This window comes from Leptosomus discolor, chromosome 4 (genome assembly GCF_034619465.1).
Source record: "Leptosomus discolor isolate bLepDis1 chromosome 4, bLepDis1.hap2, whole genome shotgun sequence".
In the NCBI taxonomy this organism is placed as follows: Eukaryota; Metazoa; Chordata; class Aves; order Leptosomiformes; family Leptosomidae; genus Leptosomus; species Leptosomus discolor.
The window spans coordinates 30,101,417-30,124,850 of NC_141394.1; the positions used below are offsets into that span (position 1 = coordinate 30,101,417).

The window sequence follows — 23,434 nt, forward strand, 5'->3', positions numbered from 1 at the left end:
TGTTGCCCTTCTCTGCACTCGCTCCAGCCAGCACCTCAACGTCTTTCTTGTACTGAGGTGCCTAAAACCAAGCACAGTACTCAAATATCCCCTTGTATAGCAATGGAGCACACGATGAGAGGCAGCTCCCACCCAAATTATAGAAACGTGCCCAGCAAGCCACAGGGCTATAACAAAGTCATCCCTGAAAAACCTAAATCAGAGTTTGGCCTGTGTATGGACAGAGGAATGACCTGTATTTGACTAGAGCTGGGCAAGAGAAACTTTGATGGAAGTGTTTATCAGGTAGTTAGAAACTGTGGTCTCGTGAAAACACAAATTCGTGAGATTGCTTCAATGTTACCAAAAGTTGGTTTTGTAGAGAGTTGCAAAAAGTCTCAACACAGTCAAATGTCCTATATTGACTTTTCCAGAGGTAAATATGTGTGTTGGATTTTAAAGAATATTTTGTTATATAATTACAGTGCTGTTACAATTGTGCTTGCATGTTGCTGCTAGCATTACAATGAAAGCATAACAACATATCAGTCTTAAAAAAAAAAAAAAAAAAAAAAAAAAAGCAACACTTGGATCCAAGATGTGTGTTAAGGTTGATGGTTCAAAACCCTGTCCCAAATCAGCAGCTGAATCGTCCAACGGTCCTAAGCCATGCTGCAGCTGTACCTGCTGTCATGGGCAAGCCATCATGAGGGGATTTAAGATTCCTTCTCCTCAACACATCCTCATCCTGAGAGGCAAGTACCACAGCCTGTCTACCTGTAAACCACCATCCCGTGACTTAAGCTGGTGGTGGCTGGTGAGCCCGGGTGGGAGGGGACGGGTGGTTTGACTCCACGCAGCAGCCGATCACATCTCTTTGGGGAATGCAAGGAACACCAGGTGACTTCCAGCTGCGGTTCACACCGGCTGATAATGCTGCCTGTTACCTTTCAGCAGTGAATAGCAGGAGCGAGGCTCCCTGATGCTTATGGAGGTAGGACTAGCTTAGCAGTGTGATTGTGGGTTTTTCTGCCAAACATAGGAAAACTCGGTCATGGTCACATTCTGGATGCTCCTCTTAAGAATCTGCTCTATAAAAAAATAACTCCAACATTGCTACTATTAGCTACAGTAAAAGGGATTGAATGAACATACTCCAGTTTAAAAAGCCTGAAAAATCTATTTTAACTACTACCTTAAATTTATTCTGAAATTGCAGATTTTAAATGACAGTTTCCAGGGACAAGGCAGCCTCTGCGCACTCAGTTTGTGTGACAGTTTGTGAATGGTTTCCATCTATATCTCTAATGTTTAAGAGTGGTTCAGGTGGCTGTCGATATTGATGAGAAAGAGCGTGGAAAAATAAAGCTAGGGTTTGTTATTGCTCAAGAGGAGTACGGTGGAATTATAGCAGGAAGCTGGTAAGAAAATTGGGTTGTACCTGACTGCGGGATGCCAGGCTGGTGGAGAGAAACAGCTATAACCATAATCAAAACATGAGACTAGGTTGTCATGTACTGGGCTGTACTGTGAATCCCCTTTAACATAAAAATAGTATTTAAACATTAGAAGCAGTTACTTTCAGGAGGGAAAGCCAAAGCCCACACACATTCTCCAGGCTGATTAAAGAAATAATTTTTAAAACCCACCTTTTTTATTTTCTGCAGTTTACTGATCCCTCCTTTTAGACTTTATAGTTACATCTTTGATAAGATGTGGTTAATTGGTCCGACAGCGTGAGTACTCTCTTTGATAATGTGCAGAAATCTAGTGGTGAAAATAAATACATTTGTTCTTCCAGTCACCAGAAATTAGTGAAGCAATACTTGTTTAATTATAAAACATATGTGTGCTTCGTTAGTTTCCATCTGTCTGCTTGCTGATTTGCAATTAAATGACCAGAAGAAAAAGATACGTCCTGTGGCAATTCAGGGGAAATGATTCATCTCTAATGTTTCTGTGTTGTGGATGTCTATGGAGCAGCGCTTGTGAAAGGCAGTGGGGTGGGGGGGGATGCGGATAGAAAGGGAGGAGGTATGCTGAAAAGCCTCTTGCTTTGATTCAGACATGTCATGAAACCAAATGCGGACTCCCATTACCTTACTGTAACTCACCTTTCTCTTTGGAAAAAAACTGGGGAGCAAAATGGAGCAAGGAAGAAATACCTAATGGGAAGAGAAAATGGGATTGCAGAAAAAGGAGACTGGTGTGGTCAGAGTGAAAAGGAAATCATAGAAAAAAAGGAAGGCTGGGAAAGTGGTAAAAATTAAATTTCATTTGAGTATTTGGAGATGATTAGTTGGAGCTAGAAACTGAATTGTTATAGTATGTCACAGATTTTCCCTTTGCTGGAAAAATACCAGGCCTTATTTAGTGGCACTTTCTTCTATCATTGAACCAGTTCAGTTCTATTAGCTCTCAGGGAGTGATGCAGTAGTGAGCCAGGCCTGTTTCTTTTTTTAAAATGAGACACCCAAAAAGGCAGGAGTATTTTTAAATTAATATGAAGAGAAAAAAAAATAAATTGGTGAACATATGCTGTCTTCATAAATAGTTCAAGAGATTCACAAAATCTTTTGCTATGTAAGGTATTCCCATCACTGATAAAGATGTACAGTCTACCTCCATATAGCTATGTGGATGCATATCATACTACCTCTCCCCCTGTCTCCTTCATCTGTTACTTTTCTTTCTTCTCTTTCTGCAAAAGCAATGGCTGGAAGGAGAGCCTTTCATGCCCCTTGTAATTCTGGACACAACCTGCCTAGGCATGTCTTTGGTACAGGAAGGTAGCTGTCTGACATTTCATCTTCATGAAGACTGGCAGGGAGAAGATAGCCAGCCTTTCCCAGTATTTTTAGTTTGATGTTCTGTGGTGTTTTATTGATCATCAGCAATGTCCGTCACTGTGTATAACGATAACTGTTTCAGAGGCAGAAAGGGGGAGATTGAATAAGGCCTTCAGGACTGTCAGCTTGCTGCTGTTGGATCTGTCAGTAGTTGGTGCTCCCCCACCCCTTTGCTGCTGGAAGCCTTCTTGCATGCTGACAGCAGGTGCAGAGGTAGATGGGAAGAGGTTTATTCTCCACTGAATTGGTGTTTTCTGATGTGGAAGACTTCCTCTGCAGAAAGGGACAGAGGAGTTTTAAATGGGGATTTCTGAAGAGGGAGGGAGAGAGAAAGGGAAGTATGTGTGTTAGGTGTTTCAATGTTGCCTCTTGTGCATTGGATTCTTTTCCTCCTTCTCTGGACTTCTTGCATTGACTTTATTCATTACCAGCAGCACCAGAGAGGTGCAGGCGTTCCTTAGGTCCATAGTATGCATCTGTCTTGACCCAAAATGTCACCATATCACAGCTGTTCAGCCCCATGTCCCATCTCTCAGTTCTTTTCCTTAGTAAGGACTGTACAGACCAGTGTACTACAAACAGAGTAAATAAAGCATAGCTTGGCCCCTTCATTAGCAGTCTTAGCAAGAGAGTCAGAGTATGAACAAAGCTTACATTTAGTCCCTTTGCCCTTAGAGCAGATTTCAAGTTGCTCATCTGAAACAAAAGGCACTATTTCCTACTTGTACCAGTATCAGCCAGTGCTAGCTATGTGCATGCACTTGATTAAACAGTGCGATAAGTCGCTATTGAAAAGTGTGACCTTGAAGCCTCCAAAAGTTTCTATTATTTCTTTTTACGGTTTTGCAGACAACTCTCCCAAGCGCTAACATAATGCTTTATTGCTAGTATTGCCAGTGATGATAACAAAGGACCATTCCCAGTCAGGTGAATGTGCACATCCCTGTCACATCACATAGAGGAAAAAGAGCTCATAATGTAAAAGACAATTTCTTCTAGTCTTAAAACAGCAGTGCATTTAAGCCTCAGCCTAGGAATGCTCCTAAGATAATATTTTATTTGAAAAGTATGTTCCTTTTGAATTGTTTAGAAAGTGCTTGTAAATCTTTGCCAGCTGAATTTTGATTGTTTCATTTGTCTTTTTTGTCTCTTCTTTACAGATGATGATTTTTTTCATGAACTTCCAGAAACTTTCCCATCTGATCCTCCAGAGCCATTGCCCCACTTCCTCATTGAACCTGAAGAGGCTTACATTGTGAAGAACAAGCCCGTGAATCTGTACTGCAAAGCAAGCCCAGCTACACAGATCTATTTTAAATGCAACAGTGAATGGGTTCATCAGAAGGACCATGTGGTGGATGAGAGAGTAGATGAAACCTCTGGTGAGTTTGCATTATGTCATGGAGCGATGACAATTAAAATGTGTTAATATCAAGCCCACAGTTGTAATCTAGTGGCTATTTCATATGGCAGCTCCTTTCTTTACTCTTTGTACAGCTGTGAATTCTGTATCTGGCATTACTGAACTGTCATAGTGCAGAGGTAGTGTCTGCATCCAGGTCAGTTAGTAAAACGTGCTTGTAGAGAACCCTGCCCGAGTTTGAAACAAACAAACAAACAAAAAACAAAACCCAAAAAATAGAGAAGACAGAGAACCATGTACAAACAAAAGGGAATTGCTTTCTCAGCCAGTTCTACCTTGCCCAGTGTCACAGATGCCCAGTGGTTGCACTGTATCGTAGTCACAAGAACCACATTCTCCCCAAGTGCTGAAGAGCATTTGAGTTTTTCCTAGAATGATATTTTCTTTGGGAGATTTGTGAAAAAAAGGAGATGTTTACTCAGCTTCCAGCATGAAAGAAGGAGAAAACACACCTGGGCACAGTTTAGAGCAGTGTGTTGATCCAGAGCAAGCACCTGGCTGTTATTCCATTACACTTTTCTGCTTGCTCCATAGAGCCTGTATGAAGGAGAACTACGGTAGGTTAGCAAGGAAAAGAAAGGAAAGCAAAAAAAAAAAAAAAAAAAAAGAATCCAAGAATCTCATACTTCCTCAGTCAATACCAGAAATCCCACTGACACTTATGGAAAAAAAAAAAATAGAACCTTCACAGTACAAAACAAACCAACGAAAGGTTTAAAAACTTGAGTAATAAACCAGCGTAAATCAAAGATATGGTTGTTCCCATTTGGGAAGACTGGTAATCAATAGAGTTTGAATCACATGCAAGGAGAGAAGCAGGACTTACTGCTGTTTTGATGGCTCTGAGAAATAACTGGCTACCTAGCAAGAAGGTATCTTTCATTTGGGAATTATGCCACCGCTTGGTCTAATTACTTAGAAAAATAACTCCACCAGATGTCTTGGAACTCTCTTGTGAACTGGGTTTTGTTTGTTTCAGCTCATCTATTTGCACGGAGATCAAAAGCATAAGCTTTTAACAGTACTGTGGTGCTCTCAGCTTGAAAAAGAGAAGGTGGGTGTAGAAAGAAAGGCTGTAGAAAACAATCTGTATCAAGCTTTGGTCCTGTTTATTTGTTTGTAAGAATTGACTTTTCCAACAAGTTGACTGCAGCAGAAAAACTAAAAAAAGAAATTCTTGTTACTTAATACATCTTCAATTTTCTTCATCCATGGGAGTCCTCTGCAATGAAGAAAGGCAAGCAGGAGGGCAGCTATCACTATGTTAATTTTTTAAGCTTCTATTAACATCAGCATTCAGAAACATGAAAATGTTTCTCTACAGGTGAAATTTTTCACTACAGGTGAAAAATTCATTCTTTTTTTTTCTCAAAAATTACTTCGTAGAAAAGCTTCATGATGCCATACAGCAAATTTCATTCTACAAGTGTAGAAGGCCAGTCTTGAAAAGAGACGCATCTGAATATATTAGAGGACAAATGTTTTGCATAACAAACAGCAGCAATAGTATGCAAATGAAACCCATATCCAATTAGAGATTAACATAATCTACTGGAGTTTGAGGGAGAGGAGAGTGTCAAAAGCTGTGCACATCAGATTGTTAGCACAAGAGCCACAAACCCAGTCACATCGATAACTTGTTAAAATGAAACTGTCATCAGAACCTAAATTCGTCAGTCAACCTGGTTGTTGCCAGATTGGTTAACCTGGTTGGTTTTTTCATGTCACTGTTGCAGTGTTTGTGCACCTTCCTGTAAGCAGACTGAGAACCTAGGGCTCATAGCACATAGCTAGTATGGAAATAGGTAAACAATGTATTTAAGGTAGTGGTAAAATAATATCTTTTTCAAAGCAATAGAAGCTTGGGAAAATATATCTACTGCAGATGAAGCTGGAGAAAAAGTTGCAGGAGACAGCGACTGAGGATTCATTCTGGTGCCCAAAGAAGGAGGTATTGGTTTGGCAGCTTGCCCCAGTCAGGCTGGCAAAGCCTTTTGGCTCTACCACTTTTGAGGCTATTTTGGTTTCTTTTGCTATTTTTGGCTAGCTAGTACAGTAGTTGTAACCTAGGGCATCACAATAGTGACTGAGCTCCTTGCAGAGTGGTGTAAGGATGGCAGCCCAAGCATGCACAGCTCCTGGCTTCAGGCTTGCAGAGAGGCTGGAGAAATTTTCCACAAACCAGGTTAGATCTAGGCTTTACATGGGTAACCCGAGGCTCAAAGGGATCTCAGTTACACAGTGTTTCTACTAGATCAGTTGTGTAATCCCAGCAATTGAAAATATTCTTCTTTCCTGATATTTTGCTGTTGTTAAGGTCTGTTCTACGTAAATACAAAGAGCACCATGCTGAGGCAGTCTGCTGCTGCTGTTTTTGAGCCAGGCTTTCTCTTTCACTTCTTTAGGTAGAAAAGCAAAGGAAAACAAGACAAACAGACAATAAAATATATGACAGGAAAAAAGTAAAGGTCACCTGTGCTTTCTTTTCTAAAGGATGGGTAATCAGGAAGAAAGAGAACTAAAATACAGGTGTGATGCTAGCGGTACATCATCTTGGGGTTGTAAATGATGCATGAAAGAGAGAAATAGGATTTGATTCACAAAAGATTATGTGTTCATTGACTTTGAGCCTGTGCCCAGGCATGAAATCTATGTAGAGATGATTAACTCTTCTCATAAGGCAAATTTGTTTCTGTCATTGATAAAGCCAGATAGAACAGCCCAGCAATAGCAGTGGCATAAAAGATGGAATGAGAGTGCAGCTGAGCTCTCATTGAAGAGAGCTGCTAGATAGAAATGTTGAATGTATTCAAGAAGGTTAATTTTTAAGAGAGGAAAATAAATATTTAAATCTTTTTCCAATGTATATTTTTTTCTTTGTAACAGAGAAGGTACAAAATAAGAGTTATATGCACTTTGCACTGTGCAATGTTTTTAAACAGTAGGTAAAGCATTGCTGTAAAAGAATATGCACAGGGACTCTGTGGGAGTTGTTGCCTTTTGGTTGGAAAGGATGAGAACAGTAATAGTGACGGGGTGTTCTAGTACCACTGTATTTAATTAAATTAGCCTGAAGAGAGAGCCTTGCAAAAAAAATTCCAATGATCAAATCTGAGAAGCCAGAAGCTTTACACAGAAGATTGTTACATTCTGGTTTTTAATCCTCAGACTCACTGGAATTTTTCTTCTTTATGGAAAAAGCTAAGCATTTTCATAAAGAAGTCAAATGTGTGCTTTGAAAATCTTTAGTGCATGTCTTTGACGCTTTCATTTCCTCTGTACATGAAATACAAGGCAGGGCATGGTCTTTTTTATGTTTTTATTGGAATATTTTCCCATTAATGTGGAAAAATATATATAAAGAATAAGAACACTGTTTTTAAAAAACAAAGATTAAAGCTGTTTTGAGGGAACACATTTGATTTTATGGCTGACTGTCATAAAAGATAACAGCAACGGAAGTAAAAGGAGCCCTGCAGAACTGATGTTTTTGAGGGCAAGAAAATTCCGTTGTCACAGGGCAGGAAGCTCAATAGCATCAATAATTGTTAGAGCAATTTGTGCACATTTTCCAAATTACTGTACCTCTGAAAACGACTATGGCAAAAGATTTTATTTTGCATGTGTACTTTTTATGGAGAAATATTTTCAGACACACACACTCCAATTCTGCCTTGGTGGGAGAGTTGTGGATGTATAGAAAATCAGTGTCCTGCACCCCTTTCATTTGTCCAGAGGGATTAAATGCTGTTAAATCAAACCCCACATCCCAGTGATGTACAACAGAGAAAGATCAGGACTACAGGGACCTTGTTTTTGTCTTTTCAATTTGGATATGCATTGTAATCGTTTCTCCATGGCTATTAAAGTGAAATGATCTATAGAACCCCTCTTGCCCTCTGCAATGCCACTGACATGTTCTTCTTCTCTCTCCTTCAAGCAAGGAGAAAACAACATTTGGGACTCTTCTAAGTGCTAATTAAATAGACATATTGGGCAATTCAGCTGGCATTATTGTTTGCTTACACTTTCTGTCTTCTTTTGCTGGGATGCATAGGGAGAGGAGGGCTCAGGGAGTTTGCTGATGACCTCTTATGTGTTCCCAAATAGCAGCAAGAAGGAATAAGGACTCTTGAGCCTGGCCTGAGGCCCCAGCTAATGCAAAATTAACAGGCTTATCTGTGCAATCTCAGAGGAAAGACATGCTGAGGGATGCTCTGTTAAGGAGCAGATGAAGTCACCAATCCTTTTTTGCATGTCCTGCCTTCAGAAGGAAACTCTCAGAAGACCTAATGTCCCCCAGGAGCATCCCCAATGCCACACAGCCTTCAGCAAGGAGGACAGATGGCTTCGAGAACTTCCCCTTCAGCTGCCCCTTCAACTTTCTGCCTCCCCACAAATCAACAAGAACAATAAAGTTAGAACCTGGTTCAGAATAAGATTTTTGTCTGAGTATGCGGTTTTATTGAACTGCACTGAGGTGAATTAATATGCTCTTCTTCTCAGACAGAAATCTTAGACTTCTTTGTTTCAGTTTCATTGCATAACCACCGCTGTGATTCCTGTGCGTACCTCCCACCATTACATTTCCCCATTAATAAAGTATTTTTGGATGACTTGCAGATTTGATGAAAGGAGACTGAGCTTTTGATGTAGGGTCAGCATTGATCTGGCAAATACGAGGTTGTTAACTTAAGCAATGGGTTTGGCAGCCTGTTGAGGGAGTAGGTACCCAGCTAGCTAAGTATTTAATAGATCACCCTCTCAACAGAAAGATCAAAGATTGACGTCTGCCCTTTTGCCTTTAGAACAGCTCTTACAAGACGCTGCAGCCAAGACAGCAGTGGGGAAACCTCCACAGTGATTGCCTCTGCTCTTCTGGCACCATGTATAGAGGCAGGAAGGTCACTTCCAGCACACAATGCTCTGTCACTTTATCTTCCTCTCTGTGTGTGCACTTCACGAAAGCTGTTTATTTTGGTGTTTGTGTCACCACATTTTAGAAGGCTGCATTGCCCTAATGAAAAAAGTCACATGAACTTGTTTGGATGTTGTTTAAACTGGGACTTTTGATTATACAGCAAAATTCAGCATACAGCCTCTCATTTTGAGAAGTTGTGCTCATTTGTCTTAGTATTTTTATAAATAAGAAAAGCTATTGTTTCTGCATATAGCACTTATTTGAATACCAGTGTTGAAGAACTTAATTTGGGAGCCCAAATACAAAATTCAAGTGCCTGCTACACCACATGTAAGCATAGCTCAGGGAGAGGAATGTGGAAGGGTAATGTTTTACTTGTTTTCTCAGACCCACAGATCTTCCTTTCCTTATTGCTATTTTCCCTTTTTGCACATCTTCCTTAATCTCCTTTTGCTTCTTGACCTGCTGTAGCCTCCTAATGCTCTGTATTATTTTTCATGAGGCCATAGATAAGGAAAAAACCTATTTTTCTGAACAAATGTCAGCAGTATCCCTATTAACTTTGCTAAGGAGATGACAAGTGATGCTAAATGCTGCAGTTATACTTAGCCTGTAATATTTTGACTCCCTGGGTAGAATACCTTGGGGTTATGTTAGTGAGGGTAGCCACATACAATAAATAAGGATTATTTTCATTCCACTGTTGTCACAAGTCATTTTATTTTCCGTTTATCATTGGATCAAATCCATTACAAACATCAAGCACCATATTCAAAATAATTATTTCTCAGGAACATATTGCCAATTCTTAGCTCTGCTCCTTCAATACTCTGCCCTAATCCAACTCATTTCAAGAAAATTTAAAAATGTGTCTGTGTATCTCTTTCCAAATGCTTCTATTAATAGTTTTGAGATGTGGGTTAGAATTGATACTACAGTCCATTTTCTTCAGTAATTCGAAGTCTGTCCCCTCTTTGGAAGGATGCTCTAAGTGAAATGTGTTTATATGTACGGTCTGAAAGACTGCAGCTGGTGCAGAAAGGAGCAAGCAACTCTATTTCTCTAAAGAATTGGAATTCTCTGGGGAAATACAGGCTGTTTACTTACGTAAAAGTATATGAACAAACCCACACTTTTTCCTATTTGAGATTTAGGTTGCAGACATTTTTGATGTCACTTGGACTGTTGTCTTTCTGCCTGTCACTTCCCGTGGCCTGGCAGGCAGTTCTCCCAGGGAAGAGGAGCACCATGCCTATCACCGCTTCAAGAGAAGTTCTCTCTTCTCACAGTTTGCGTCTTCAAAATCATCTGCTGGGAATCTGGTCCCCAGCACGCCCAGATCAAGGGAATAACTGACAAGAAAGCTGCTGCAGCCATTTTTTGCAAGGAGGCAAAGTCTCCACTTTTATCTTGAGTAATTAGTATTTTTTGATAGGAAAAAAAAAAGCCATTTTGGAAGTTTCAGAAGAAACTCACAGAGAGGCAGAGAATCGCTATTTTCTAGGATATAAATTCAGAATGGTGGTTATTTTTGTTGAAGAGAGTGGAGAAATCACTGAGGTCAGTCCTGACCTAAAGAAGGGAAATAATCTTTCTATATATAGAATAAGAACTTTGGGTCAGTTATTTGCGTCTGGAGGGAAATCTGCTTATAGGCAGTATAAAACTCCTTCCCAAACCCAGGGAGATCATCTTTTTGTATAGAAGCCTGCAAAAGTTTCTCGGGTTTTTGAGTTTAGACTTTACCTAGTGTAGTATTCACTTACAATACATGTATTAACTTATCATTAATTTCTTATTTAATCAAACTTTTGTTTTTTGTCTCCGCGGTCTTTGTGGAAGACTACGTCTTGCTCTCCAATCTAGAGATCTTCTTTACATGCTCGCAGCCTTTGAAACCTACCTGTTCTTCTGCTACTGCTGTCCTTTCCAGGAGCTCTTTGCCCTGCAGGGGGACATGCCCATCCACCTTTACAGACAGCAGCCATGGACCTCTCAAACCCTGTGCCTTCATGCTACTAAGCTGTCTGAGGTCGGCTCTTCCAGCCTTGGCACTTGCTCTGTCCTTCAGTGTATTTGGGGATGCTAATAGGGGGGCCTACAAGCTAATACTGCTCACACTCTTCCTCTGAGTAATGATGGGCCCATGAGAAGGGTCATTTGCCTATTCCAAATTTTCTCTGGATTCACCATGTGTCTCTGTGCAAATCACTCAACATCTCTGTTATTTACCTCTGCGAAGTGCTTTGGAACCAAAAGATAAAAGCTTTAGGACATTTATTAATTTCTTACTGCAGCATTAACTTTCTATCTGCAGCTGTTCACCTACTTGTCCTGAAGGTTTCCTGTGGGCTTCTAGAAAAACAAATCTAAGACAGGAAATAAAGTTCTTTAAAATAATAATAAGAGGAATACAGATGCTTAGTGCATTCATCTGAAGAGTTTGAGGATATTTCCAGCCTACACCTTATCTCCCTCCAAGTTTTTCCTTCATTAAACTCTTTGTTCCATACTCATAATCCCATTAATTCCCCGAAAGACATTTTCAAACATCAGTCCACCCACCACAGCTTCAGACTAGCCACAGCTTTGCTCAGCAATACTTTCTTTTTCCATCCATGTCCCCTGGATCTTTTGGAGCAGAACACCCTTTGTGAGGTATCTGGAGCCCCTGTGGTGAGGGCAGTCTGGTGCCTGAAAGGCTAATAAATGTCAGCTTGGTTTGGAAGCAAGTCCCAAAGGTTAGTCTCCATCCTGCATCCTGCTAGCCTAAATGGAAAACAACTGGGTTTTGGATACAGGAATCGTGAAAAAGAAGAGCAGGTCTTCTGTGCTGTCGATCAGAAGTGCTGCAGTCAGTAGCACTCCAGCAGTGCAAGGGCAGGAACACTTGCATCCTATAAACGTAGATTTTTCTGTTAATTAAATATGAGAATGAGTAGGACTAATAGGTCTGCTGTTTCTTTGCAAAAATCCTTGAAAATATTCAGGGAAATGGAAGGTCAAAATTACACCTTATTTTTTCTTCAATGAGAGCAAGTTACAGTCTGATGCAGTCACTGGAAATGTGGTCTAATGCTGTTTAGACACATTGGAATCTTGATGACTGTGCAAGATGTTCAAATGTTGTTGTCTTCAGCCCCTTGATATCTATGTAAGTTTGTATCTCAGTTACCTCAGTAGAGTTATCTTCTACTTTTTCCTCTATTAGCTCATTAGACATTGAAATCATTATCTGAAGAAAAATGCCTATTGCCTAAAACTAAATTGGAGAATTTTTATTTTTTTTTAAAGCCATTTGTATGTAATAACCATTGCACACACATCAGATTTAGTGAGACTTTTTTCACTACTTGGCTAGGGTACCAAATCATCACTGATGTGCAAGGGAAAGAGAGATGGCTGTCACGTGCAGCTCTGACCTGTACAGGATCTAATTTTGTCCTTCCTTTGCAGGTTCACTGGCTGTATTCATTTTGTCATTCCTATGCATTCCTGATTTGTACATAAATGAAGCAGCATGATGTGGTAGGTACCAGTGGGACTGCCATTCACCTGCAAGGTTATGTACAGCTCTTTCTCGTCAGGTTTTGATGGGATGCCTTTCACAATTCCTCATAACTTCTCATCCCTCTTCATATTTTGAATATGAGAGCAGAAAGGGAGTCTTTTGTCAGACTCTTTATGGCTCTTATTCCCCCTGAATACCGATCTTTAGGCCCTCAGAGCCCCATCTATTATTTGCTCCCAGGTTCTGATTTTTGAGAGGATCTCGGTCGGTTGATTACTGCTTTTGGCTTCCCGGTGACTTGTATGATGATGTTTCTGTAATGAGTGCTGACACCGCACCTGGGTTGGTTGCCGTGCCTTCCTCTGAAGAGGAGGAAGGATTGCCAGGCCTGAAGAGTAACAACGCCTAGAGGTGGATCACGCTTGCTTTGGGGTTTAGTTTTAATCCTTTTGTTCTTCAGCTAAGGTGGAAACCAGTATTGGAATTCAGTCAAAGTGGGTACACAGGAAAAACAAAGTAACATAAATGAGGCAGCCAGAATTACAGGGATACTATTGATGGCATTTACTTACACAATGAAAAAGGTCTGGTTTCATGTTAAAGTCATATGGATCTGCAGAGCAACCTGCTCACATCCCTGGTGCCTCTCTATAGGTGGCAGGGGTCATGAGCTGTGCTATATCCAGAAACATGTACGCATAAATGACGTCTGCGACCACTGGGCTGCCTTTTCGCATGCCTTCCTGCGATGCTTCTTTTATTCGCTACAAACTAAGAAAAATCTCCTGGTGTTCAGGAGATGGCGTTTTGATTGCTGCCCTGGCACAGCCCTGAAAACATGCTGGATGGGGGAGCAGACAGTAAATTCCCAAAGCTTCCTCTCTGTCTGGAGAAAGTCACTTCACTTGACAGCGCACTGGACAAAGCAGCTTTGAAAGCAGCTGCTTGCTCTTTGTTTCTTTTTAATTTTTTTTTTTCAAGACACCTAAGTCAGCTGTGAAATGCCATCCCCTAGCATGCAGAACAACAACAGCAAAAAAAAATGGTGGGGCTTTCAGTTCTCCCCCAACCTGCTGTTCCTGCACATCATGGACTAAAAAATATAAAAACAACTGCTGAGGAAGGCTCCCGAGTGACCCCTTGTGTCACGTTGCGACTGTCCTTGTTCCCACAATAGCTGCACCTGCCACTGAACTGTGTCATTGCATCAAGTTCACAGAAATAAGGCATTTTCATGTTGTCTCTGTGCTTCTCAAAACCACGCAGAGTGGGTGTGGTACATAAGTACATGTGCAGATACATATATGTGTATTTTGTATATATATACACACGTATATGTCTGTAAGTCAATAACATAAATGACTTGCTGTATATTTTTATATAAAAATTTACACACAAACACATTTATTGTTCGTTTCCCTGCCCCCTCTCTGCTATGCAAAGGGAATGTAAACATGCTGTTCAAAATTCAAATGCTCTCGGTTGTCTTCCCAGATGTTTGAAGTTCAATAGATTTTTTCTTTTTTTTTTTTTTTTTTCATAATTTCCTTGGCTTCTCCTAGTGAAGTGCTAAACAACCGTTATTCCTTTTTGCCTGCATGTTGAGATTCATCTGTACGCTCTAAACTGCCTCAAAAGTGCTTCAATTTTGTATGAGCACTAAGCTGGGGACTGAGAAGCATTACCCGCTGCTGAAGGCCCAGATCATTAGAAAGAGCATGTAAATCCTCTGAACCAGAAATAAAAAGTGCACAGATTTTCTTTGTGAAGTCTTAACTGCAACTTTAAGTAAAACACGAACCGTTGGCACATTTTTTTTCCTGGCCTTTGGAAAAAAACTAACAAGGTCTTTTCTCAGCTGCACGTGCCTCAACCAAAAGAAGGGAAGATTGGGCTTTGACCCAAAAGCTGGAGCTGCTAAGAGCTCATGCTTATGCTTTCTTATGTGGATGACCTCTCTTCTTCCCACTCCCTGTCGGTAGCCCGACTGGCAGAGAGTTGCTCGGTTACCGCCGCTCAGGGTTGCTTAGTATTGAGATGGCTTGGGTCAAGATGCTTTGCCTCGCATTTGTTTCTGCTCCTAGGCCTCGGCCTATGTGAGTGCAGAAATGATGATGCCCATGGTTGAGCGTAAATATATGCTTGCAGTGAGGTTTTCTTTGGAGTTCTGCTACACCAAAGCATGATTATTATGTTTGTACAAGGAAAAAAGAAAACTGCAATGATAGGCACACGTTGTTACATGTGGAAGAGAACAATGCATTTTGGAGCAATTTGTGCATATTAGCAAAAAATGCTATCAACCAGAAAATAGCTTCCATTAAAAAAAGCCGGGGGGGGGGCGGGGGGAGCGTGTTTTCTCTTTGTTTCTGAATTGTTTATAGGCTGAGAACAAGCAATCCGATGCTGTTCTAAAGCCTTGAACTATTGCTATTTAATACTTATATAGAGCAATCAGCTGCTGAGGTTGGCCCAGGGAGGAGACAGCAGAGGGGCTATTTTAGCTTCCTCAAGGGCACAAGCCCACAGGGCTGTATTGACCACCTCTACCACGCTGGCAGGGACCAGGTCACGCGGTTTGCTTTCTACCACCATTCAAGAACTCAGTTTTGAAATCTTCCCTGCATCTTACAAAACTTGATCCTTCAGATGTTAATGGCAAAAGAACAAAAAGGCCTTGTTTTCACTAAAAGAAAATAAAACCCAAACAGAATGTGTGTTCTTTAATTCCAGTTCAAAGTAAAATCCTTCTGAAGACATCTCTTTGTAATTTTTGTGTAAGTCAGTCAGTTAAAAAATAGTAGGGGAGCTGGGATTTTAGCTTAACTCCCTACCATTAGCTGGTAATTAGATGCCATAGCTAGCTGATGCAACCCAGTGCTAACTTGATATTGGTTTTAAGGCAAAAGACTTCATTAGGCTGTTGCCTTCATCTGTATTAATTTGAGTTAAGAATGTATCTATTTCCTAAAAAGAAAGTTATGAAGAGAGCAAAAATAGCTGGAAGCCTTTAATTTAAGTATTTAAGCTAATACTTGTGGAAAATTTTTTGTGATCTTCATGCAGTTGTTTCATAGCACCAGCCAGCCACAATTTACGGAAAAGCAGTATTGAGGCAAAACCAGGTGCATGCAATCACAGCGTGAAGGATTACTGGGTGTTACAGCTGTTTGCTCTTTTAAACTATCTCTAGATATCTATCTGTCTATCTGTCTTTTGTTAAGATTACAGATACTCTATACAGAAAATAAGCTATAGGCAAAGTGTGCTGTTATGCAATCATCTCTGTCCCATTAGGATGCACAGAGTACATTTTTCTCAGCAAGAACTTTAATATTTGAAGCCGTTCTTCTTGTGCATAGCCTATTTATTCATTTTTTAAACATCAAATTCTGTAGCTTAAGTACTCTGATATATTTGAGCAGAATAACTCTCTGACTGCAAGAGATCCATCTCTGCAAGAGGGTAAATAAATTTTGGTTCTGACATAGCACTGATTTTATTTTTAGCTTTGTAAAAAGGTTATTTCACCAAGTAAAGTGATTGGCCTTCTGCTACAGAGACTGGTTGTTTATAGCACCTATGATGAGCGATTAAATTAACCGGACAGGTCATTCTGGGCTGTCAGTAAGTAAAAAGTTCATAATTCTTGCCTTTGGTCTCTTAAGTTTTACCATCAGAGAACAATCTAATGACAAAGGACTGCATCATAAGAAAACAATCTGTTTACCTTTTACTAAGTCTGTTTACAGTCATACCACTTTGGTGTATGGTCTTTGCCACTTTTATGAAGCTAAAAATATGATGCTGTTCTAAGTATTTTTGGGTGAAGCTTGATTTAAAATGTAAGACAGACGGGGGACTAAGAGAACTGAAAATGCTTTAATCATTTTTTTCCAAATACTGTGGAGATAATCTAGCTGCTCCTGAAATTATTGCAAAACTCCAATTTTCTTTTTTGATGTGAGGGTTCTCCTTCCACCCTCAACTTGTATTAAAAAGTATGTATACTTATGTCATTCAAATCTGTCCTGCCTGAGCAACATTCATAAAGTATTCCTTCATGTCCCTCTCCTATAATCCTAACAGAGAGAAAAAGGAACTGTGAATCAGAAAGCATGGACTATTTCAGACTTGCTGTTGTAGTTTAACCCCAGACAGCAGCTAAGCACCACACAGCAGCTTGCTCTCCCCCCACCCAGTGAGATGGGGGAAAGAAATAGTAAAATTCATGGGTTGAGATAAAGACAGTTTGATAGGACAGAAAAAGGAAGAAAATAATAATAATGGTGATGATAATAATAAAAATAATTAGAACATACCAAAGAAGTGATACACAATGCAGTTGCTCACTGCTCAGTGACTGATGGCCAGTCAATTCCTGAGCAGTGGCCCACAGCCAGCCTTCCCCCCAGTTTATATACTGGGCATGATGTCATGTGGTACGGAATATTTCTTTGGACAGTTTGGGTCAGGTGTCCTGGCTGTGTCCCCTCTCAGCTTCTTGTGCCCCTCTAGCCTTCTCACTGGCAGGGCATGAGAAGATGAAAAGTTCTTGATTTAGTATATGCAGTACTTAGCAACAACTAAAAACATCACTGTGTTATCAACATTATTCTCATACTAAATCAAAACCTCAACACTATACCAGTTACTGGAAAGAAAGTTAACTCTATCCCAGCCAAAACCAGGACACTGGCACTGATTTATTTTAAGACTGAGCAAGCCACCGCATTTTTCTCTATGTCTAGGCTGAGGATCTGAATGGGGACACACAAATTATACATGCCGTATAATTTGATTCTATAGCAGCATGTGTCGCATGGATGTGCAGAGGAATCCCCCTACCCCAGAGCTGTTTTGCTGCTGACTCCCCAAAGCCTCTTCTTTGTCATCAAGAAACACCATCCCTGCCCTCTTTGTCCCCATTGCACGGCAAGAAGGGAGACTTGGGGTGTGTGCAATCAGGGGAATCTGTGCCTGTCTAAGCAGGGAGGGAGCCAACAGCACTGAACGTCAAGTTTGAGAGGGTGCTCTGGGTACTGATTTCAAGAAATTGAACTTGTAAAGGCTTGCAAGTTACCTGCGTGAAAATGGGCTATATTTCCATACTTACAGTGGCTGTGATACCTGCACCTATATGCATGTATTATAGTAATGTCTTTTTCCAGACCAGTAGGTCATGAAGTTCTGTCTCCCTGAGAAATGTGTGCTGTGGTGTATGTGATTGCTAATTAATGAAATACCTTTTGGGCAAATGAAAGCACAAAACCACAGAAATTGTTTGAACTTCTACTTACAGAGAATACAAACAAATTATCCATGAAGTTTCTGTGAGTTTGTAGGCAGAGTTTGGTATTGCAGCTAAATAGCTCTGTTTAGTGTTGTGCCAGAAGGTCAGACACATGCCAATATAATGCTTCCACAAAAATTGCTCTATCAAAGTCCTGAGGAGTATTTTCACACATGTAGGGAATTAATAACAAATGCTGAACATTTATGGCAGTCAAAATACATCAAAATAATTTCTTGGCAGAACAATCCCAGTGAGGTGTAGATACTAACTCTGTGACCTGGACTGACTCCAGGCTGGTTAATTACATTTGATTAATTGATAATAATCTTCTGTTTTCAGACATTTGCAGCGATCTTTTCTTGTCTTCAGCAGTCATATTCAGTTGCAGAACCTTGCAAGACATTTTTGTTTCCCTCTAGAAAGAAATGAGTCTGATTGGCAAATGTGCTTCTATTAAAATCATTGGGAAATTTGCTAGTTACTTCTGTGGGTGCAGTATGGAGCCCGTGAGTTATTATTGCAGTTACTAATAATCTACCATAATATCATACAATTACATTATATTTGCATACATTAAAAAAGATAACATTTCTGCCTCTGAAGACCAGATAATCTACCTCACAGTTTGTATAGCCAGCTAAGTTAAGTGCTTGGGGACCATGTGAATGAAGTGTGTCTTTGCTTGATTGTGTTTCTAGGATACAGCTCATAATAAAAGACCGCGTATGTAAGGCACAATTCCCTCTTCATGCTTCCTTTTGCTCAAGGAGGGGTAGTAATTTTATTTTGATATATACCATCAGCCAGTGCCTCTCCCCTGTGCTTGTTCAGCTGCACACATTAGCAGTGGGCAGACTGAGCAAGGCTCCCTCCACCCTCTGACTCTCTCCGCCCATTAGTCCCTCACTAACATGCAAATGCAGAAATAAGCAAAGTTCTGATTCCTTCTGCTCCTTTTCAGAGTCCAAGTTGTATTAGTCTCAGAGATACATTTATTTTATTGAAAGGAGTGAAAAATTATATATACTGTGCTACTAAATATGCAAAAGTTGTTATTTATGGAGAACCCATTTAATTCATGGGACTGGCGCATAATCGCAGACTGATTATGCCAAATGCTCCTACCCTTCTTGTAAGCTATCCCCTATCCTCAACTGGACAGAAAACCATTAGGGTTGAAAGGATATCTTAGACTATTCTATTTAGTCTCCTAATGGCTACAGGGTGTTGGACCTCTCTTTAGGGCAATTCCACCAATGTAATGTCTTTGTCCGGTGCCAGGTTTAGGTAAGAGTGTTAAATCTGACTGATCTGTGTGTATAACTAGCCCCAGCCGTGTGTAACCTCTGTGACATCTTTTATAACCCATCAGATCTAGATCTGTATACTCAGGACCCGGAGAGGGCAGCCAATATTTTTTCTTTTGTTTTTTTTTTTCCTGAAATTTTTGTACTTCCTCGTACTCAAGTTGTACAACTTTTTACATTGCATCTCTCTTGGGAATGCTGCAGTTATTCACAGAGATCAGAAAAGAAACATGTGCAGAAAGAGCCCAGCAACCTGTGGATGCATTTTTAATAATCTGTGGTTTTTTCAGGAACAATCTTAAGATACAATTCTGTTTATTTTGGAGAATCGCTTTAAGTTACTTTGATTTTCTGCATTTTCATTTTAAAGCTCCTGTCTTCACAATCTTCTTGTTGTCAGAAATAGGGCAGTGATACTTAGACCAAATATCTTCACATATCTGTCTTCATACGCAAGATCCAGATGGGCTGTAAGAGGCTACAGAAACAGTTCTCACTTTGTTGAATGCAAATCAAGTTTGGACAGTGCAAGCAAATGCTTTTCCCTGTCATATTCTAGCTATTCATCACACGGAGAGTACGAGTTAGAAATACGATATAGGTGCTCGTTATGGATTTATACACATTAGAAGGGACTTGTCAAGTATTCTAGCTGCCCACATTTCTGTTATCTCCCTTCATCTGTGTTTGTTACTGCATTGCTTTAAAATAGGAAGATCCTGAATTCTTGTGGATTGTGCCACCATCTATGTGATTATATTAATTCTGGAAATGTACAGCTTATTCAAGTCTTATAAGAAAACATTTATGTTGTGTATTTTCACCTGCTGTACAGCTTAGCCATATGAGGAACTAGACTGAAAAATTCAATATATTTCTAATAAAGAATGTGAGGTAGAGGAGATATTCTCTGTGAGAGGGTAACATTTTGTTACTTAGCAAAGTAGAATTGGCCCATACTAGGTAGGTTATATGCTGCAGAAATTGCTGCTGATCTCTTAATCTTTCTTGCCCTAGTTATATTTAGGCAAAATATAGGGACTCCTTTTATAAAGTGACTTGTAATTTTGCAGTTGGAGATTGGGCACTCACCTATAATCAAACAATTAGATAAACAGTTGCCTGAAGTACAGGCACAGCATGTCACATTGTCCGGAAATATGGAGACATGGGTTGTTCAGCTTTTTTTTTTTTTGCTTTTTTTTTTTTTTTTTAAATGACTCCTACTATTCTTTGTTGTAGAAGCAGAAGCAGCTTCAACAGGGATAAGATTAAGGTCTCTGCTTGAAGTCGTTATATCAAGATTGTCGTGCACTTGGTGCCCACGTGAGGTGGGAAAGGGATATACTCCTGAATGAAAGCAGACAGACTGTACCAGCTCCTCTGTGAAATCTGATGTACAGCAGCATGTCAGCTGGTAACAAGGCAGTTGCTATCTGAGGTATCTCAGCAAATTGCGTTTTTTGTAATCTAGCCTGGAAAGGGATTTTCTGTTAGCGGTTGCGCTGAAGTGTGTTAGCAGAAGGAATAGGATTGTGAGTAGGTACAGAAGGGAAATGCATCCTTTTGTACTCGCCCCAGAGTCTGAGGCTGGGTGCATTTCAGGTGGTGAGATGTTTCTCCTAAATTGATGTGGCTGTTTGTGCAATGAGGTGCCAATGGGCAGTGCTGGGAAGGAGTGGTTGAATCAGCTTTGAGTTCTTTCTGGCCATGGATCCTTACATACCAGATGATGTCATGGCATCACCAACTGGTTTGATACATTTTGAACTCTAGGAAAAATAATTTACCTTAAAGATTATATTTTTTTGTTTGTACATGGAAAGAAGCAGCATCTGTTTGGTATGTAAAGAAGGTGTGCACCTCTTTGGTCATGGTACAACTGTTGATATTACTCAAAGGCTAAGTCACTTTGAATAACCTGAAACCTATCTGTACTTCATGGCTGTCCCAAAAGACATTACCTGAAGTAGCTTGTTATTTTGAACTAGAAAGCATCTCAGGAAGTCGGAGATAAAAAATTCTGCTGGTGTGTGCAGTGGGAGCTATTTATCATATGGTTTTGTATCTTGAACAGACTATCAGAAAACAGCATTTGTGTCCTGAATGTTAAGACTATTTCGTAGTCATTATTAACCAGTACTGTCATTATAAGCCTCCTTGCTTTAGCCCTCGGGTAGCAAAGTTCACTGCTCCATCAAGCTCTGTCATAATCAGCCTTATTATAAAAACATAATATTGTAACCTTTAAAGGCTCCCTGGGCTATAAAAACTGGGAATGAACTCAAGTAATCTTTAGGCAAGCAGCAGTTGCACTGTGAAAATATAACCATTTTTATATATGCTTTCTCCACACCCTCTTCATGCCCTTCTCAACAGGACAAAAGCTATCCCTCAGACCCCTTTTGGAGCCAAATCAGCTCATCAAAGCAGAACAAGTTTGTAACACAGTGTTCGCTGCATATCAAATGCCCATGCACCACTTTGATTTCCATTCTTTGGAGTACAGTTGCCATATTTTGAGTATTTCATTTCAAGGAGGAAAGCTATTAAGCATTTCCCCCAAAGTAGCTGATTATTCAATGGCTAAAGATGTCAAGGATAATGAAATAAAAAGGGAGCTAGGCTGTGATAGTTTGTAGCAGGAAAATGCATCTCATTAGAAGGCATTCCCACCAGAGAAGTCTATGGCATTACATGCATGAATTCCTTTCTGCTGTTAAGTTGTAAACCAAGTTTTGGATGCAAACAGCATGCAGCCCCAATGCCAGTGCCCAACTGTGTACAAACAGTAATTAATCGCTGGCTTCCTGAATGAAGCCTCTGTGAGGCTGGAGGCAAATCAAAGGGCTGTCCACAATTTCTAGCACTTGAGGTATGTGCCGTGCTGTACAATTGGGAACATTCACATTACGAACATCACCTTGTAAGTAATGTGGCAGGAGACCGGGGGTAGCTGGCCTCCATGGGCTCAAGTCTGTGCTCAGCAGAAGGACCTGCCCTTTGGTGTTTGGTGATGGGGCCAAACCGTGTGCCCTGTGGTCCGAGGATCTTTCAGCTGAGTTTCCTGGCAATTCTAGAAGGAAAAAGAAAATCAGTCCCACTACACAAAATATTTGCATGTGAATTTATATGTTCAAGGCACTTTGCAAGATTACATTTTTGAAATGGTAGTGCTGTTTTCTACAGACAGACGCACATTAGAAGTTCGTTGATATTTTGGCACCAGCAACAAAGACCAAATATTCTGACAAGAGGTGTAAGCACTCTCTCCCACCCCCACCCAGTATCCTGGCTGGAATTAAGAGCATTTCGACCAGGCGGTGCATTTTGAGGCAGAGAAAGGGGTTGTGTCAGTATGAAATAGTGGTTGTTGTTAGAAGATCGACGCACTACCAACGGTCCCTGCAGAGGTGTCTGAGATACCACAATATTTCCTTGCACTTAGAAGAAGCAAACAGGCTTCCCAACAGAGAGCACTGTGTGGGAAATGTGGGCAAGTATCAGTCTACTTGGAAGGATAGCAAGCAGGTCACTGTCATTGTTGGTGCAACTGTGGGTTTGTGGGGGGTTACACTGACATGTGTTATGGAAGGCAGGGCCAGGGAGACCATCAGGCACTGAACTGTATTGCACTGTATTATAAAATAACCTAAAAAATATTGCTGTATATGACAGTAATAGTCCCCAAACTGCAGCTTGCAATAACCATACTGCAACACATATGCCCATCATTACAGAGTATGGGGACATTTTCTGCAATGGTGACATCCATTTTCCTGGGCATTTCAGCGTCAGAGTGAACAAAACTTCCCCCTGTGCTGTATCTGTCTAGCAAAAGGAGATGAAATACAGGAGGGCTAAGGGAGTCATGTAAATTGAATGTAAATTGAATGAATCTGTGGTTTTGTGATATTCATATGAAAGTAAAACTGGGCTGAATCATCACTTCATGTAAATCATCCTAGGGGCATGGTACGATTTATATCAGCTGAGATGCTCTTCCTTTTACTTGTCTAACATACATGCAGTATGTGATAAAAGTCAAAATCACAGTGATTAGTTTTTTATTCACCCACTTCTCTTACTATGCAGATAAAGTATTGGTTTTTTTTTTCCTTAACATCCTTATCACAGTCTATGTTGCT

At 40.3% G+C, this 23,434-nt stretch overlaps 1 protein-coding gene across 2 annotated transcripts in view; it reads left to right on the plus strand.

Annotated features, from left to right (window-relative positions):
* The window catches only part of UNC5C (unc-5 netrin receptor C), a 263,590-nt gene that overhangs the window by 162,621 nt on the left and 77,535 nt on the right, over positions 1-23,434 (plus strand). For both annotated transcript variants that reach the window (XM_086464766.1, XM_086464767.1), the window contains exon 2: positions 3,989-4,210. In XM_086464766.1, the coding sequence (XP_086320892.1) occupies positions 3,989-4,210 (222 nt within the window). The remainder of the gene's footprint in view (positions 1-3,988; positions 4,211-23,434) is intronic.